Below are 18,468 nucleotides of genomic sequence, written 5' to 3'. Positions count from 1 at the left end.
GTGAGTCGCTGGAAAGCACTCGACCGGCAGTCGAGAGGTACGTGGTTCGACTCCCATCGCTGTCTGGCTTTTATGACGACTGCCATGTTTCACAAGCAGGTGGCTTCCATTACTTTATGTTATACATCTGTGAGCTGGCTCCCAATTTCTTCCCTGTTACTAAACAGTGTGTCGCGACGGTATATACCCAACGACAACATATAGACGTTCTTCGGTCTACAGGGCAGGCGCGTCTCGCGCAGTTTGTGCATTATCGAGAGGAGGATAATAATCCCTATACAGCTACGAATTACGAAATGAAAAAGCAGGAAAGACGTAACGACGCGCTTTGCTTCTTTACCCTGACTCGCAGTGTTTGATCCCATACTGCTTCCCTCAAGCGGAACGAGCAGACTCGCTGTCTGGACCGAGACAAAAACTGTAGACCGTTTGCACCAATTTTTCTTTTGTTGAAAGCACAGCAGCGCTGGGGCTTAAAAGGGGGGGGGGGGGGGGGCGAACGGGATAAATTAACAAAATTACGGTCGGTATGGATCCATTATTCTCGCCGCATCGTGTTGTCTCTCGACCTCGCACTGTTGATATACTTATTGATTGTGATGATGACGATGACGACAACACGTGTTTTATTAGCGCATCGGCAACTAAGGCCCTAATACGCCAAAGATAAAAATAAAAATAATGTTTAGTTTAAAATTCAAGAAAGATACTGCAAAACATGACTCAAAAAATATAGGAGATGCAGCACAGCATTATACATATATTTTTAAAAGTCGATGACCCTGCTATACTTGAGAAGGGAAAAAAAAGTGCTCTTGGTCGCGTGTTCAGTTGTGAACACTCCCCCTTACGCATGCAGATGAACGTATTGTTTAATTGATGGATGGATTGATGGACTGAGCACTGGTTTCAACACGTGATCTCGATACTGAGCGTTGGAGACAGTTACGAATTTCTAGATCGTTTACCGTCCTGCACTATAATCTGAACGATAACAGAAACTGTCCTGTTAAAGCTGGTCACCCAACAGGAAGAACCAGCCGTTGGCGAAGCGTGCATTGCCTGGCACCTTGTAAACGATTTCTGACCATATTGCCGTGCAGTGTAATTCCTACGATACCGCATTCGAAATACGCGATCCAGCCTTGTAAATCCCTCGCCAGTTCATTGACGCGATACGGATTGCATAAACATGCGTGATAGCGCATTCTTCAGTGTGGGGCACCTGTACGTTGTTTTGCATGCAGGCGGGTAAGTATTGGAACAAGTGCGCATTTAGTATGGGCTGCTCCGTTCTTATCGCGAAGTGGTCCTATTCGGGTTTTATAAATCTTCTATAAGATAAAGTCTGTAAGCATGTTAATTTTATCGTGCTCGAATTTGAACCTGCTGCTTGGTAATGGCGCGATGACGCGTGAAGAGGTTATCCGGCTATTTCTACGTACATACTGGACATGTAGAGCTGTACTTTTGATTGATTGATTGATTGACTGAAAAAAGAAATACGTGGAGACGTGAGTCCCGTGAGTGGTATTTTTATACGAGAAAGAGGCATTGGATCCTTAAAAGACTGGGTTTATAAATGTTGACTTATAAATTTTATAAATGTTAATCGCAGTATCGAGATTAACACGTGTAATGATTTATTGTATAAAATAAATAAATAAATAAGTGTCAAGGATTTGGAATCGACCGCTTGTGCGAGGGCACAAGAAGGACCACATCAAAAGACTTAGGTCATGTCTCTTCATGTGTATATTGTCAGTAGACACATGTATGTATGTGTATATGTCAAGAAATTGATTTGTCCAGTCATGGTGTAGAGCAAGCAACTGAGTGGATATCGCAGTTTCATTTCATTTTCAGTTCATTTATTGCAAACATTTAGTTTAGAACTACGAATCATGTAGCTCCTCAGTGTAGAGGATATTACAGTATGCAGGGTGGTACCGCCACATAGTAGAGTATACTACAGGGTACAGTAAGAAAGCTAGTAGTCTTTTTCTCTCCCTTTCACATTTTCTCTCTTTTTGTTCTTTTCGACGTCTAGAGGGACATGAGGTATGGAAACGGGCTACCCTGCAGAAACTGGTATGATAACAAATTCCAGGTTCGCTGGTGTACGGGGTAGGCCCTTTGTCTACCCCGTAGACCCTCCTTACTGTCTCCGCGCGTGAGCATGAATGAATAACAATTTGAATGCCTATCTCTCTCCGATCACTGCTTTGACGAAGGTAGTGCATTATTCAAAAATAACTTCATCTGCAAAGAGCTGTCGTAAAGAGTTGACACAGCGTGCTTTTCTGCGGCTCCACTCACATATATATTAGCACACTTTGAGTATATATCCCCCTCTCTACGTTGTGTACCGTCTTACGCAGGCAAACGCGCTTCACATATTTCATCTATATAGTATTGCTGAGTCGCGTACAACATTTGGAGTGCATATCGCTTGAAAGGCAACATTACTTTAATAGAGGCTGAGTAGTTCTAAAAACCTGAGAAAGCGATCTGCTCCACATCACTTTTACATGAATGTGGCGAAGTTCAGCTAGGTGTGGAACACGAAAAAAACTGAGTTACTTCTTATGAGAGTACCACTGTATCCTTATCGTAGTTGTTTGTTTTTATTTTACTAGTCAGAGCTGCTCCCTAACAAACACCTGTGAGAGGAAAGGGAGGGGGACAGGACACCCTCACACCTCCGTGACGTAGATGTAAAATCAGCGACCTTATACCAACGCTCGCTTAATACCTCCTCTCACTCCTTCGCCACGTGACGCACAAAGCCGGGATGTCGTCTGCTACACCAATCGCCGCAAACGATTTCAAACACAGGCTTTCTGTGGCTTCCCATGCGGCCGGTGGTGGATCGTCTGCGTAGAAGGTCGCCGAAAGCACGGTTGCGATTGGGGGACTGACTACGTCACATCGTTCGTGCGATCAGGCTTTCTGTATCTACAATCTAAAAAAAAGAAGTAAGTTGGGGAGGTATTGCAGCCTCTAGTCCCTTAGATTGTAATTACTGCCTATTTTAGTCCCTGACCACGAAATTTACTTCCCATCCCTGTAAAACGTCCTTAAACAGCGTATAAACGTCCACGCATTTAGTCCCGAAAGGGGTTGATGGTTGTGGCAATGCTTCTAGCCTCCAAAAGGACTAACGTTACTCCTTTCTTCCTGTAGAGTGTAGCTGTCGTTACCTATACTCTGTATTGCATTTACATCACGCTGATGTGTTGCTTCCCCTCGCTCTTCGACGACATTGTTAAAGGGACATTACAGGACATCCTAGCGGTCTCTTATAGTAGATTGCTTGCATGATTTCTCGAATAAATAAACATTGTGTTGTATTGTATTATTGTATGCACAACATTCTGGCGTTGCCGGATTAAAGCGCCCCTCGCGGAATCAATATCCCCAACAACACCGAATAATGTCCTAACGGATTCGTACGTCCGATGGATATCTGAGGGATGTCCGTCGGACGTACTAATTCGTTAGGACATTATTCGTACATCCATAGGATATTCGCTGTCGTTGGGGGGCTTCCACCGGCCATTTTCCTTCCACAAAAACAGACACCTTATACGTATTGACCATTCTACGGCAGCAATAATTTCGACTTTTTGCGGCGCCTTTAGCACGGGGTGGTTTCCGAGCATAAAAAAGTTGTTCCGCTCCGAACCGTTCTGGTGTGCTATTACACTTTCTGGCTCCGATGCCTTCAATTAGTCGTTAATCGTGGTGGAGAATTTTTATACTCGCCCGATTCATTGCGTGATAAACGACGAGAGCTCAATACGGCGACAGCCTTTCCAAAGAGATTCCATATTTCATCGTCACACGTGAGAGCCTGCCTTTAATCGTTCATTAATTTTTGGCTCGTGGAAGGGTTATCGCAGTAATTACTGTTCAATGTTCACCTTTGATGCTTTTGAACCGTGTTCTATACGCGACATTCGTGTTTTTAAAGCGAGCGATGTAAACACTCTTTTGGGACTGTGCAAATATTCGGATTTTTGCAATACCGAGGCGAATAATTGCATATTCAAGACTCGAATTACGAATCCAATATGCAGTTCTATATTCGAATATCGAATCGAAGCGGAGTTTCTTTCAAAGCGCATATAATATTCGAATAGTTGCGGAACAAGAACAACAACTATATTTTCACGATGAAGTCGGGATGTTGGACGATACCTCATTAGCTAAGGAGATCTAATATGAGTGATGACGATGATAGAGATGAGGATGATGATCGGAGTGGCGATAACGATCCTGATCGGGATGGTGGGAATGTCCGAGGACGCCGCCTGATCGCTAGTTGCGAAAGTCCAAAAAAATCTCGGAAGAAAGGCTGTAATATATGGATACGATCGTCCGTATTCACATATCGAGATGAGAGAGAGAGAGAAAGAGGAACTAGCCAATGTGCATGTTGTACCGTTGCTGGTTACTCCGACCAACACCACCTATAGATACGCAAAGCCTGCTTACTCGTCGACGTGACGTAACAACTAACAGTCAGCCAACCAGGACCGTGTTTTCAAACGCGGTAGCCAATCACGAACGAGCTTTCAGCGGTCGTAGCCATGGAGACGAACCACCGTCGTCTGCGAGCAGTGATGGAAGGTCTCCGCGTATACTAAACGGGAGAAACTTTAAAATAAAGCTCAAAACAGTCCCATATCTTTCTCACGACTGATTTTCTGGAAAGCGTGTTGCACTTTTTGTCTACAGATTCAAGTCTACAGGTTCCAAGCTAGCTGCAATCATTTCCGAGTTCTTGAATTCGCAGAACGGCAAATCGCAATAGCAGACGAATTCTGACTATATACTCCTCCAAACTCCTTTATAACGAAACTCAGGGGACAGCAAAAAAAAAAAAAAAAATCGCAGTAAAGGTATTTTCGTTAAAAAGGATGTCCATTATTGGACCAATAGGGCTCCAGCGTGACCGCAAAAAAGTTTGCTGTAGTGGTATTTTCGTTAAAAAGGTGTTCGCTATAAAGGAGTTTGACTGTATGTCCATGTTGCGAAGGAAGGAGAGGAGGCAATAAGCAGGCCTTCCCTATCTAGGTGGCGTTGCTCCGACTCAGACATCTGACGGCAAACGCGAACACACAACTTACAAGTCTTTAGTTTAGTTAGTCAATCCAATCCAATCCAGAACCTCATGAGTGGTTTGTTAAACCCATCTTTTGTTTTCACTGTGTACTTTCAGAAGGCAGCGCTAGTTTGGCCTCCGTCCGATGGTAACGGCGGCGTCGCGAGTACAGGTGGGGGAGGAGGCGGCGGAGGCAAGGGCGCACCGGGTTCCCCATCGGGCCTCGTCCACTGGATGTCGGCCATGGCGGAACACCATGACGTTCATTACATGTGGAACGGCATCGAAGTAAGTATTTTTTTTTTTTCACACCTTATGTATAATCTTCACATGTTGCATCATCATCTCGAAATGATGCGAAATGATATATCTACGATGAAAGATGAAAGTCACTGAAAAGGTTAGCCAGCTGTAGGGATCGAACCCACATCTTCTGGATTGCTGGCTAACCTTTTCAGTGACTTTCATCTGCTGGCTAACCTTTTCAGTGACTTTGATCTTTCATCGTTGATTTCTTAGGCAATTTGAGGCTTTGTTTGTATCTGTCTCTTCTATGTTGTTCCAGCCTCAGAACATCAGTTTATCTCATGATATATCTTTTGTTTTTGTTTTTGCATATACGACGTGAAGCCGCAGTCTGTTCAGGTTTTCAATTTTAGCGCCCCCTTTAGAGACGTCAAAAAGAGGAGCACAACTTGACACACTAATAACTGTTCTGTTGTTAGTAACCGTTGTACATCTCCAGAACCCCGAACTATGATTTTGCTATAATATGATGACAATCACAGATAGAAAAAAAATAAGGGGTCGCTCCAATTTAACGCATTCAGACGTCTTAATATTTTTGCGTTTCGTCTCTGTTTGAGTACCTCACTTATAACAACCGACAGAGATACTGCATATTCTCCTGCAGCAACTTTCTATTACATTCATAGCTACGACAAGATTATTAGCTATATAGCACCTGCATTCAGTATGCTTCTGAGCCAGATCCTTTCAAGTGTTTTTTTTTTTTTTATAAGCACGCACACAGGCAGGTAACATCCGTTGCCAAGTAAGGGATTCCTTCTGAGACCTCACAAAGTTGTCCTCTGTAACAACAATCTTGATCCCGCGTAAGCATCGTGGATGTAAGATGTCTTCAACTTACTTCTTACATTGTCTGGATTTCACTCGGCAACCCCTTCCACTTGTAATCCGTTTTGATAAGTGATTTGAGTTACATGTTTCCAACTCATCCGCCATGACACATAAAAGCGGGGGGAGGGGGGGGGAGAGAGAGAGAGAGAGAGAACGTCGTCTTGTAAGAAAAAAAAAGGATGAGCTACCCCTGAAAATCGGGCCGTGAAAAATGAAACCTCCGGAGGAATAACGCTAATGGTCTCGCGAAGGGAAGCTCAAAAGAGTCGCTTAGTACATATGCACACCAGGCTGCTCGCGCTGGCAAGGATAAAAAATATGGTGGACGTCCCGCACGTCTTTGCCACTATCGCTCGCTAGGGCGCTCGCTCGCTCGCGCCTGTGTTTGCGTTTTGTTGCGAGACAAATTGCCGCTCTACGCGCGACAAAGGCGCTTCGTTCCCGCTGGGACTCTTTGTCGCAGCGCCCCCTGTGTTGTTGCTCCTCGGAGAACGAGGTTAAGAAGTAGTCGTCTGGCTTGCGTTTAATGCGAGAAGTAATGAAAAGAAGCGATTCTCAATGGGGAAAGACAAGACGTTGCGACATTCGAATTGCGCTGCCTCGGCCGCCTTCTCGCCAGTTTTTTTTTTTTTTTTTTTTCTGTTTTGTTTCTGTCATTGTTTCGCAGCCTATGATTAACACGTCAGGATTTTGTGAAACGTATTCGTTTTCCTGCTCTTGCTTTCACTTGCACGAACGGTATTCATTCATTGTAATTTGTGTTTGCGACACAAGCAGCGGAGTGGTTAACTTCGTGATGATAGGACAGCTGGCTACTCGTGATCGGCCATTGTAAGCCGTTCATAAGTAAACGCCTTGCCAAGTAGAAACCGAAACTGACACCAACTTGCATATGAATCGAGAAAAAAAAAGAAACTAAAAGGAATTGCATGATACAACAGCAACAAATAAATAAATAGATGATGACGTTGACATTGAGCGTGTCACCGCTGGTGTGCACTACTCTATCCCACTACAGGTGAGACAGACAGGATACAAATAGACGCGTTCTGAGTCATTCTACACTCTTAAAAATGAACTTCACCGCACAGCAAGCTCCTAGCCAATCATCATCTCGAATGATACCGTCGTCTGCCCTGATTTGTTGAAAACGAGAGGCGTACGCCTTTTTGGGACACTTATTCTGTTCATAATTGTCACAGAAAAGGCGTACGCCCCTCGTTTTCAACAAATCAGGGCAGATAACGATATCATTCGAGACGATAGTTTGCTAGGAACGTGCTATGCGGTGAAGTTCATTTTTAAGAGTGTACCCTTTCTCTCACCAACACACAGATTCATATACCGCTGGCCAGACGACATCAGACGGGCCTATAATCCCAAAGAAGGACATAAACCCATTCAGTTCGAAATCATGATGTCTTTATCAGCTTGATTCGGAAATATAGTAAATGCAAAACTACAATATATCGATAGTCGTATGAGAATCGAACTATCGATAGAGTATCGATAATACTATCGATAGTCCACTGTCGATAATAGTTTTTCGACATTATCGATAGTTTTGAAGAAAAAAAAACTATCGATAGTTTTGGATTGACTATTCGGAAATCACCTTTGAAAGGGGGAGGGTGACGTTTGAGGAAGGCGCGGTCAGCCCGCTCCGTATACTGGCCGCTCGGTGCACCGAGGGGGAGGAGGAAAGGAAAAGCTCTTGCTGTAGGATTCGACTATAGTCCCGTAGAACTACACACCACAGAAAACGTGAGGGACATCCTTCAGTATAGCCTTCAGTGAGATGCTCCCTCTACCACGGTGAACCACCTTTGAGCGCATAATATTTCGCATTCGCCACGGCTATTTGCGCGTGATACAGAGCATGCCGTGCGAAACGCGACAGCTCCGCATAAGAGAAGGTCATTAAAAGCGCAATTTTGCTTGTCTCTGCTCCACTTTCCATTTTTCCCCTCCCCCCTTTTTCGCTCGCCTTTCCTTCTTTTCTTCCCCAAAACTCCCCGCCACCCGCGGTGCCTGCAGATCGCTTTATGTTGCGCGGCGGGACACATGCTAACTCTCGACAAGTTTGTAAAGGAGACAAAAGTGCGAGCTCGGAGCTTTTCCCGATGCTGCTGCCTTTTTCTTCCCCTTTTTGAGGCGCTGCGACAACACCACTTGACAAGCGCTTGAAAAAAAAAGAAAACCTGCTCGATTCTTCAAACTCCAGTGCGGCGTCTGTGCGTGTAGTATTATTATGTGGTCTGCGCATGCGTAGAAGTCACGTTGGAGATGGTTTCGACAGTGCCCGTGTAAGCGATAAATATGGGAAGGGTGGCCGATTATGAATCGCAGTGTGGGATCGTTTTCGGGATGCGCGCCGCCCCTCCCCCAAAAATTTCCGCGCGCGCTCGCGGGCGTTCTTGAGGATGTGTACACGCGTGTTTTACCGGTTGTTGTTTTGATATATCGTCGGGTGCGTCGGACTCTATTCGTGAAGAGTGAAAGGAGAAAACTGGAAAGGAGGCGTAGCTTCGTAAGGGTATGAGAAGTCTGGATCAAAGTGCTCCAGTTGGCAGTGCGACTTTTAGAAAGGCGTATAGTTGCGGGATGCTGTGTTTTGCTGGTAGTAAATAACGCGATGTTTGCTATTTTTTTCCGCTGTGCTTGTTTCGTCTTCGTCTACGTACTTCGTCTTACGTCTTTGTGTACATACTTCATCTTATCGCTTCGTCAGTGTACTTTGTCTTGCTAAAAAAAGAATTGCGAAATATTCCTCAACGAATATCGCAGTCTTCCCTATTCTCCTTTGTGACTTTCAACATGGAGCATCGCTTCATGTGGCAAAGATATGGATAATAATATTGGCAGAAAACTATTTGCTCTGCGCAAAAAATTAAAAAAATGAGAAAGAAAGAATGAAAGCCGACACGGGGAAAACAAGGAAAAAAAAAAAAGAAAGAGTGCGATGAGCCCAGCTCTGAAACAAGGTCGTTCTCAAAGCATACGTGTGTGTGTTATCTACCGTGTGAACATTTCTTTAGGCGTTGGCTTATTATGCCTCCAAAGGATAACGGACGCGTAGACATACCTAACGGTCAGGAAAACCAGAGTTTCCAGTTCGTCTTCTGGGAATGATGCACACGACCAAGATCATCAAGTCTAAATTGTAACCGTGTATTTTCACAAGTACTCTTTTTTTTTACAAGTTTCTTATTTTATTTTTTCTCGTATACATGTTAGCATTATAGGCGAGGTAACGCGAATATCCACTCACACATATCGCCTATAAATCTCTTTCCGAAAGCGGTTCCGTCTGCCGCGACCGCAAGACAGATACCGCCCGATAAGAATGGTAATGTGACTTCTTCTTCGTCTTTTTTTTTTTTAATGGTGTAGCCGAACACGTTGCTCGCACTCACTTTTATTCAGGCAGCCAGTTGCGACCGGATATAGAATCTTAAAATCGTATCCCACCTAAAAAAAAAACTAAAAGCAAATACAAAAAAAAGTAAAAACGGGAGCGCTGTGTCCAAGTTATCTGGCATCTGCACCACTTCAAAACAAGCAAAAAAAAAAAAAATAAATAAATAAAATAAAGAGAGAGAGAGGGAAACAGAAATCTTCGAGGTTTTTGGATTATACCGGTCTCCTTAAAAAAAAAAAAGAAAAAGTACCTCGCCATCGGAAATAGTGCTCTACGATCCCTTCGGGGGATGTATGAATGGAAGTATCGTGTTGCTAAGCCGCAGGTCCGAACGTCCGTTTTGTCCGTGGCTCCTTCCTCGAGCGCGCCCACTAGAAAGTGCAGTACACTATATACCTACATATCAACGGTGTCTTGAAACTTTGGAGATTATTCCTTTTCTATATATTTTAAATGGGGAGAGATCTTCTCGGGAGAAAACCGCGACGTCCACACGTACATGCGATATGCCTGGAATGGCTTCCTGAGTTTTGTAACTGCAAAAAGGCTGTTTTCTGATTTCTCTCTTTCTGAGGGGTTTAGTGGCGCTTGCACGTGTGACTGAGGTAGAGAGATATCCGAAAGGAGCGTGGAAGTGTGTGTGTGTGTGGGGGGGGGGGGGGGGTGAAGATTTGAAAATGCTATTTCCAAGGGCGGCGCAGTATATGTGAGTGGAGGTAATGTTCGAAACTTCGAAGATAGTATATGCCGTTGTGAAGTACAGGCTAAGGAGACTGGGGTGGCGCGTAGTGGTATGAGTGAATGCGTGGATAGAGAAATATTTTTTGTACGCTTTCCGTAGGTTTTGCGTGAAGTTTAAATTTAAAAGGTATTGCGGTTGTTTGAGAAGATGTGTTCGAGAGGAGAGTATTTGTGCACATATAGAAGTGTAGAAACAACGCTGTATAGCTGTGACGAGGATGACGGAGTGCCTTGCATGCGTTCCATTTTGACATGTTTTGCAGTTAAACTGTGGCTGTAACACATATACCGGACATATTTGGACTACATAATGATTTGTAAACTCAGTCAAGAGAATGCTCCTGTCTCGTTGCTAGTTTATCTTACTCATGTCAGGAGGAAGCCACATATATTTCGAACAGAGGCTGTGTTCCTCTCTGTTCGAAATATCAGAAGCTCCAGAACTGAGGCGCTTCTATCTTCTGGTGATAGTAATAATGGTGCCGCGATGTTACACGTTATGACTGCCTATCTAGCTTGACTAGATGACTGGATTTCCCTTTTATATATATATATACTCATGGAACGATGCGACAGCACCAGAGGACACGTGTTTCGCCGTGTTTGCGGCTCGTCAGCTCTGGGTAGCTGCGCATCGTTCGGGATTGGCAAACCAGGGGTCACTCAGCGAGCGATATACACCTGGGAGGGTGACTGAGCACTCCTCAATGCCACAGTATATATATATATATATATCGTATTTATATTTTGTTTTGTATAATCGAAACGTGTACAGCTAATTTGGACGCAGCGACGTAATGCAAGCGCGACAAACGGATACCGTTGGCTGTTGACATAGCTTGGACATGGCGTTTTTTAAATTTATTTTTAATTTTTTTCACAGACATTCTAAAGCAGTGCCAGTCAGCAGCACGTGGTGGTGATCACGTTACATGGTCACGCGACCGCCCTATTATACGCTACTGCACTCAAACGCGTGGGGGAACAATGCTCAACGATGCAGCCAATTTTTTTATTGCGCGCGTACGTCTGTCTTTTTATTTTACCAGCAGATCACGTCGTGTCACTACGACCCAGCCCCATCAATATAACAGTAAAAAAAAAATTAAAACAAAACGGCTAGCTGCAGTTGTTATGTGTCGACTACAACTGTCCCTTCATTCCATCTTACTCTGCTGGGATGTTTTTAATTTCCAGCATCTCCCCGTCTGCAACAACGCTAACTCTGTGCATAAACACATTCATGCCCTGCGTATATATGACTGTGTACTGTGTGGAGCCTTCTCCGTTCCGTGCCTTTTGTCTGCGAAAAAAAAAAGGGGACTGCTTTGTTGCTTTCTCTGTGCTTCCGTCGTGAAATGAGCTGGAACCCCTCTCTTCTTTAAATGGGTTCTTGCTGCCAAGTGTCGTTGGCTCGGTTGACGCTCGAGCAACGCGATGACCGTACCGCTCTTTCCCCCTCTCCTCCTTCAACAAGAAGAATGCCTTATTCGTCCGTGGAAGGAAGCGTAAATGGGTGCAAAAGACACCGAGTTTTATACTTTTTTTTTTTAATTAGGTGAACGTTGGTAGCGCACTCTCTTATTTTCTTCCGCTAAACGGAAGGTTGGAAGTAGAGCCGCTATATAACGCGAGAAATGCTAGCCACGGTTAAAACATAAGTTCGCGTCTCTGCGTGATTTCATTTTGGGGCGTCTTGGTTGTCCAAGCAGCACAACGTGTTGGTCCAATATTGGACCAATACAGTGAACCCTCGTTAATATGACCCCCGATAATGTGACATACCCGCTTTACGACCATACTCCTTGGGAACAATGCAGTGAAACCTCTGCAAATCCCCTCCCGTTAATATGACAATCCCGCATTATGACCAAAATTCTCGGGAACGACCATGGTCATAATAACGAGGGTTCACTGTATATGCAATACTAGCCCAATATTGGTCCAATCTGGGACCAACACTGAGCCGACTTTGCCAATATTGGTTCAATATTGGGCCAACATGCTGTGCTGCATGGGCGTAGCTGCGGAGACGGACCGACATCAGCCACATAAGCAGCCACTGGTATCCACAAACGGAAGGTCTGTGCCTGAAATCGTCTGCGGCGATTGGATGAAGCAGGCGATATCGCGACACCACGCGGACGAAGGAGTGAGAGAAAGCATGGCTTCCCGCGTGGTACGGTTCCCGTGGCGTAGCGAGGCTACGATGATGGCTTTGCACCCATGCCGATTACTGGGAGGTGACCCGGGTTCTAACCCGTGTGCGGCTGTGCTGTATGGGTGTTTTCCTCAGAGGCTTTAAGACAAATGTCGGCACAGTTCCCCGTGAAGTCGGCCCAAGTCTGCAGCTCCACGCCTGACTATGACAAGCAGTTCCACCGCCACTACCATCACCAGAGGGAGCATAAAGCAGGCATCCTGTGTCCAGGTGGCGCTGGCGGAGCGCACGTTCAAGAATCATCAGGTGGTGGCGGCGGCGTGCTATTTTCGAGAGGTCTGCCTGCCGGTATAGTGGCGGCTTGTTGCTTGGGGGGGGGGGGGTGTAGTGCATCCTGGGCCGACTTGACAGGAACCTGTCTTGAAGCGTCTAAAGAAAGCCCAGGGAATCCACGTAGACAGCAAAGGCGGCGCACAGATTCGATCCCGCTCAAGCAGCACAACATCTTGGCCCAGTATTGGACCTATATTGACAATACTGGCCCAATATTGGACCTATATGGGCAATACTGGCAGAATATTGGACCTATATTGGCAATACTGGCCCAATATTGGGCCAGACGTTGTGCTGCTTGGGCGGATTACCTCACGGTCACGGTGTGCAATGCCATCATTGTAGCCATCATCTACACCGATCCTCAGGTGGATAAAATTAATCGACAGGCCGACTACCACGTCGTCGCTCACGATCGCACAGCTGCTTCGCGACTTAAAGTCACGAATATTCGTTATGGGAGCGACGAGAACAGCAACCCATCTTCTACTCCAGACTCAAACTTGTAGACCCTCGGTCCGGTGATCTTCTTTTATACGGTATACCCTATTGAGGTATCTAGGATGCACCAGCTTCTGACGTAAGAAAAAGTGCCAGTCAAGGCCGCCAGAATGCAGCAGGTGCGTCCTTCTCCATGACAGAAGGTTCCCATTGTCAGGTTTCGGTTTTTCGCTCCACTGACTCTAAGGGGAAATTTCTTTCCTTTTTTTAAAGAGCCACCCAAAGCTTTTGGCGATTGTGTCTATGTAGATTGAAGCCTCGGAAGGATCTAAGCTCCGCGGGGTGCCATGAGAAAAACGTGGAGGAAGGCTTCGAACACCTGACCTTGGATAACGGTACCCATGCATGCGCACCCTTTAGAAGCTGGGATTTTCGGATCTGCCCCTCTATTTTCTTCTTCTTCTCTGTTGCTTCGAAAATGAGATTTCGAGATCAGAGGTGGTGGCATTCACGCAACGTTACCATTGTGCTGTTTTAGCGTTAAGTATTTTTTATCGTACGTGTCCGTGTGTAAGAGAAACTCATTTCGGTTCCGTGCGGATGACAGCCGGTAATTCGGTTCAGTTTCGCTTGTGCACTCTTCTCACTGTCTCTCTCGATGCGTTCTTTTTTCTTTTCTTTCTTCTTCCTTTTTTTTTTTTGTGCGTGTGTGAGCGATTTGCTTGTTAGATGGTGGCATGTACTGCTTAGGAGGATCTTATGCGTTACAGGGAACTGTGTAGACACCTGGGATAATCTGCAGGAAATCCACGGGAAAACACCGTTTTATCGGGAACCGAGCCCGCTGGCACTCTGCTCTGTCGATTTCGGTTCTGTTTCGGTTCAATGCAGAAAAAAAGTGTGCGAAAAAAAACGTGCAGGAAAAACCGAAAGTATAGTAGGACGTACCCTATACTTTTAGTTCGAGTGGCGTTTGTACGTCATACTATTTGTATCAATATGACAGACAGTAAACAGCATCCTACACTCTTAAAACAGAACTTCACCACATAGCATGATCCTACACTCTAAAAACTGAACTTCACCGCGTAGCACGCTCTGCGCCAACCATTGCCACATAACTGACGCCTTTTTGTGTCAACTATCACGTATTCAAATTGACACAGAAAGGTGTACGCCCATCTCTCTCTTCGAATCAGAAGCGATAACCCTATCATTCGTGACAACGGTTGGCGCAAAGCGCGCTGTGCGGTGAAATTCCGTTTCTTTGAGTGTACGCTTAAAAGGCTACCCCCGCTAAACTTGCTAAACAGACTTGTCAACTGAGTCCTCCAACTCAGAAACGAGATTATATACTCAAAAGTGGCACAAAAAAAAAAAAAATAGAAAATACGAAAATTAACGATTTCCTCAACGACGTGAAGCCTATTAAAGGAGAATCCTAATAGTCCTGCCGAAAAGCCGCATCCCATCCTTCACACACTTCCCAGATGATCTCATAAATGAATATGTATGGACCGTCGTCCCACCGTGAGAACCTTCCGAAAGAGGCATCCACGATGTATTTCAAAAACCGTTAACGGAATCTCTCCCGTGAGCTATACATAACAGCTCCTTCGTCGTGCTGGGAAAAATTTTGACGCGGTTTTCAATAATTAACCGCCAGGGAAGGAAGGCCTACGGCACATGGGCATGCGGCGCGCATCGTCTCCGTGCTGAGAAAACACTCCTTCCGTTTCAATCAGCGCATAGGTCGTTCTTGAAGGAAGGTTCGTGCTCCGATGCCCGCGGGTTTGTGGGGAAAGGAGGTGGCAGAAGACGTTGGCGCGGCTGTCGCTCTGCCGCTGCTTCGGCCCGTGGGAACGAACTCTTCTTGCGCCAGATGTAGCAGGAGGAGGACCATTTGTCCCAGCGGCTGGTGGTGGTGGTTTGCGTCCGCGTGTTCGCCGTGGATCATCGGCAGATCCAAGGTCGGGCGGAGGGGGTTGCCCCTTTTTCTCAACGCGGTTTTAAATGTTGCAGAAGGAGGTGGTGCGGGGGGGGGAGGGGGGGGGGGGGGAGAAAATCGGAAAACGGGTGGCAGGCTGATCCCTCGCGCGCAGATGAAGGCATTAACGGTGTTCTTGGCGGGGATTAGCAATCATCAATATATAGTAGCGGCCAATGACGCTCGGTGTTGTGAAAGCATGCACTCTTAGAAATGAACTTCACCGCACAGCACGCTCCTAGCCAACCATCATCTCGAATGATATCGTTATCTGCCCTGATTTGCTAAAAACTGGAGGCGTACGCCATTTTTTGTGACAATTATGAACAGCATAAGTGTCACAAAAAGGCGTACGCCTACCGTTTTGAACAAATCAGGGCACATAACGATATCATTCGAGTAGATGGTTGGCTAGGAGCGTGCTCTGCGGTGAAGTTCATTTTTAAGAGTGTGGTTGAAAAGTGAGCGAGGTGGTGGCAAAGGTCCGGACGACAACCACTTTGCTCCAGGCACTTTAAGTGTTACCTACTGTGTTTTCCAGCAACTCACGGTACTTCCTTCTTCATTTGGGTCCTTTGTTGTTGTTGTTGTGTATTGGACACCTCAAACGTTCATTGAACGACTCGTACTCAACTCATTTCACGTCGTCCGCGTCCTTACACTCATCCAACGTCTCACATGTAATGGGGTACACTCTGATCTCCACCACATAGCACCCTCCTAACCAACCATCATATCGAATAACGTCGTTCTCTCGCCTGTTTGTTGTTGTTGAAAGGTTGTTGTTGAAATTTGTTGAAAACGGGAGGCGTACGCCTTTTTTGTGACAATTATGCAGTTCATAATTGTCACAAAAGTGGCGTATACGCCTCCCGTTTCCAGCAAATCAGGGGAGAGAACGGTGTCATTCGAGATGTTGGCATGGAGGGTGCTATGCGATGAAGTTCATTTTCCTCCTCCATCCGTCTTTCATTTTTTCTTTATTTATTTATTGTTTTTTTTTCTGTACAATCGTGACGACGCCCCCACTTCTATGCGGCCAACAATGGCGAGCCTATCCTGCTATTACCCTCCCCCCCTCCCCTCATTTTTAAGAGTGTAGGGTATATGGCACGCCAGCGGTAAAACACCCCGTGTCATCATTTCTTTGTTGGATTGGATTGGATTGGAAATGAAAGAAAAATATGGAGATGTTAGTCCCGATCCAGTCAGGACAGGCTACTCCAAAACGCGTTTGTGGGTGGAACAATAGAGCCAGAAACAAGAGAAAAACAAACAAACAGACAGGAAAGAGGTGTTTGCTGTCGTTACTTACCATATTAAGTTATTACGGGTATCGTTAAACGCGCCTGATATCGGAGCACGAGCGCAATGCGCTCATGCTCCTGAACTGCGCGCCCAGAAATTGTCCCGCGCTGTACGTTTGTTTGTTTTTCCCCTTGTCTTCAACCCAAACCCCGGGATGTGATTTACCCGCGTCAAGTTCACGACATTTCCAGACAAAAATCCTCGAACGGGTTCACCATCGCTCATCGCCGCGTGCCATCATAACTGCGCGCGCGTGTTGACGCACGTACATTGAAACAGACGCACGCGCTTTCGAAAGTTGTAGGAGTCCTCCGAAAACTGGCGGGGGTCTCTCCGCGAATCGGGGATAATTGGTAGTCTAGCTCGACCGGAAGCGACGCGATTGTGGTCGCTCTACTTTGACGAGTCGCAGCAATAGAGTGACGGCGGGTGATTACCGGGGCGGCGACCACTCCTGCTTACAGGGCAACACGCTGGGGGGAAAAAGAACGCGCTTCGACGGACACCTAATAGCACGGCACAGGACACAGCACCAGAGGTCGCTGTTCCTTTCCAACGAATAGGGTTGAGAAGACATTGGATATACGCGCGTATATATAGGGACATTGAGAGACAGTGTGCACGTCAGGCAGAGATTCCTAACATTGAGACGTGCACTGCCGGAGACTTTTTCTTTCTTTCTTTCTTCTTCTTCTTCTTTTTTTTTTTTTTTTAGTGTCTCATTTCTACTGTGTGTGTACCACGTCGAGTGGGTGTAAGGGTCAGGATGATCAACTGGGTCAACCCGCCGAGACTGGGAAATGACCCGAGTTCTAATCGTGGCACCGACAAGGTTTTCCCTAGGTTTTCCGGTATACCTTCAAGACGAAAATGTCAGCACAGTTCCCCTTGAAGTCGGCCCAGGACGCTTACTAACCCCCTGTCCTCGACTCCTTTCTGCTTTCGTCTCTCCATCTGTCTACGAGTGTACGCTGCTCATAGCCACAGTTGCTTCGCGGCGCTAGTACTGATATTTTTTTAAAGTATTGTGTGTGTGTGATAAAGAGAGAGAGAGAAAGAGAGAAGAGAGCTCTCCTCCTGTTATACTCATCGAAATGGTGCACACTCAAGAGGTATACAATCATAGAGATATACAGTGAACCCTCGTTATTATGACCATGGTCGTTCCCGAAAATTTTGGTCATAATGCGGAATTGTCATATTAACGGGGGGATTTGCAGAGGTTTCACTGCATCGTTCCGCAGGAGTATGGTCGTAAAGTGCGTATGTCATATTATCGGGGGTCATAATAACGAGGCTTCACTGTATTTACCGATAAGATAGATAATGTATCAACAGATAATGTAAATATCGTATTGATCCACATGTTTTATTGTCAACGCGAATATTCTACGTGTTTTGCTTTAAAAGTGTAATGACACATTATATACTTTTGAAGTTAAGTGCCCCATAAGAAGGTCTTCGGGATGCGAGATCGGATCGAAGTCATATAGGATTGACCATGAACGATTTCTGAAGTATGCAGTTTACGACAGAATGACAATTCGGTGGCGGCTCACTCTAGCAGGGGTCGTCAGCATTGAAATCTTCGACGATAAACTGTTCCAATAAACCCACGTAACGCCACGGTGTTGGCCCCTTTGTGCACCAAAGGTAAAGCTTGCACACGGTATACACACGGGTTAACCTAGAGTCGCACCTAGAGGGAGCCGAGGCACAAGCCCATGCCTCCATTAATGTAGATCTGTGAAAGTATAGTCCAGAATCGATGTTAGTATGCCTTATTTATCCCTTACAATGCGCAAAAGTATACCTTCTACAAGGTT

The 18,468-nt window shown here is 45.7% G+C and overlaps 1 protein-coding gene and 1 long non-coding RNA gene across 6 annotated transcripts in view; one reads left to right on the top strand and one right to left on the bottom strand.

The window, feature by feature from the left end:
* Positions 1-18,468, bottom strand: part of LOC135369702 (uncharacterized) — a 181,939-nt gene that overhangs the window by 75,248 nt on the left and 88,223 nt on the right. The gene's annotated exons all lie outside the window — the stretch shown is intronic.
* Positions 1-18,468, top strand: part of LOC135369700 (zinc finger protein rotund-like) — a 141,159-nt gene that overhangs the window by 35,754 nt on the left and 86,937 nt on the right. For all 4 annotated transcript variants that reach the window (XM_064603218.1, XM_064603215.1, XM_064603216.1 and 1 more), the window contains one exon: positions 5,228-5,398. In XM_064603218.1, the coding sequence (XP_064459288.1) occupies positions 5,228-5,398 (171 nt within the window). The remainder of the gene's footprint in view (positions 1-5,227; positions 5,399-18,468) is intronic.

The sequence above is a fragment of the Ornithodoros turicata genome, chromosome 10, assembly GCF_037126465.1.
Source record: "Ornithodoros turicata isolate Travis chromosome 10, ASM3712646v1, whole genome shotgun sequence".
NCBI lineage: Eukaryota > Metazoa > Arthropoda > Arachnida > Ixodida > Argasidae > Ornithodoros > Ornithodoros turicata.
Note: the sequence above shows the minus strand (reverse complement) of the source record. Positions and strands in the feature narration are given on the sequence as shown.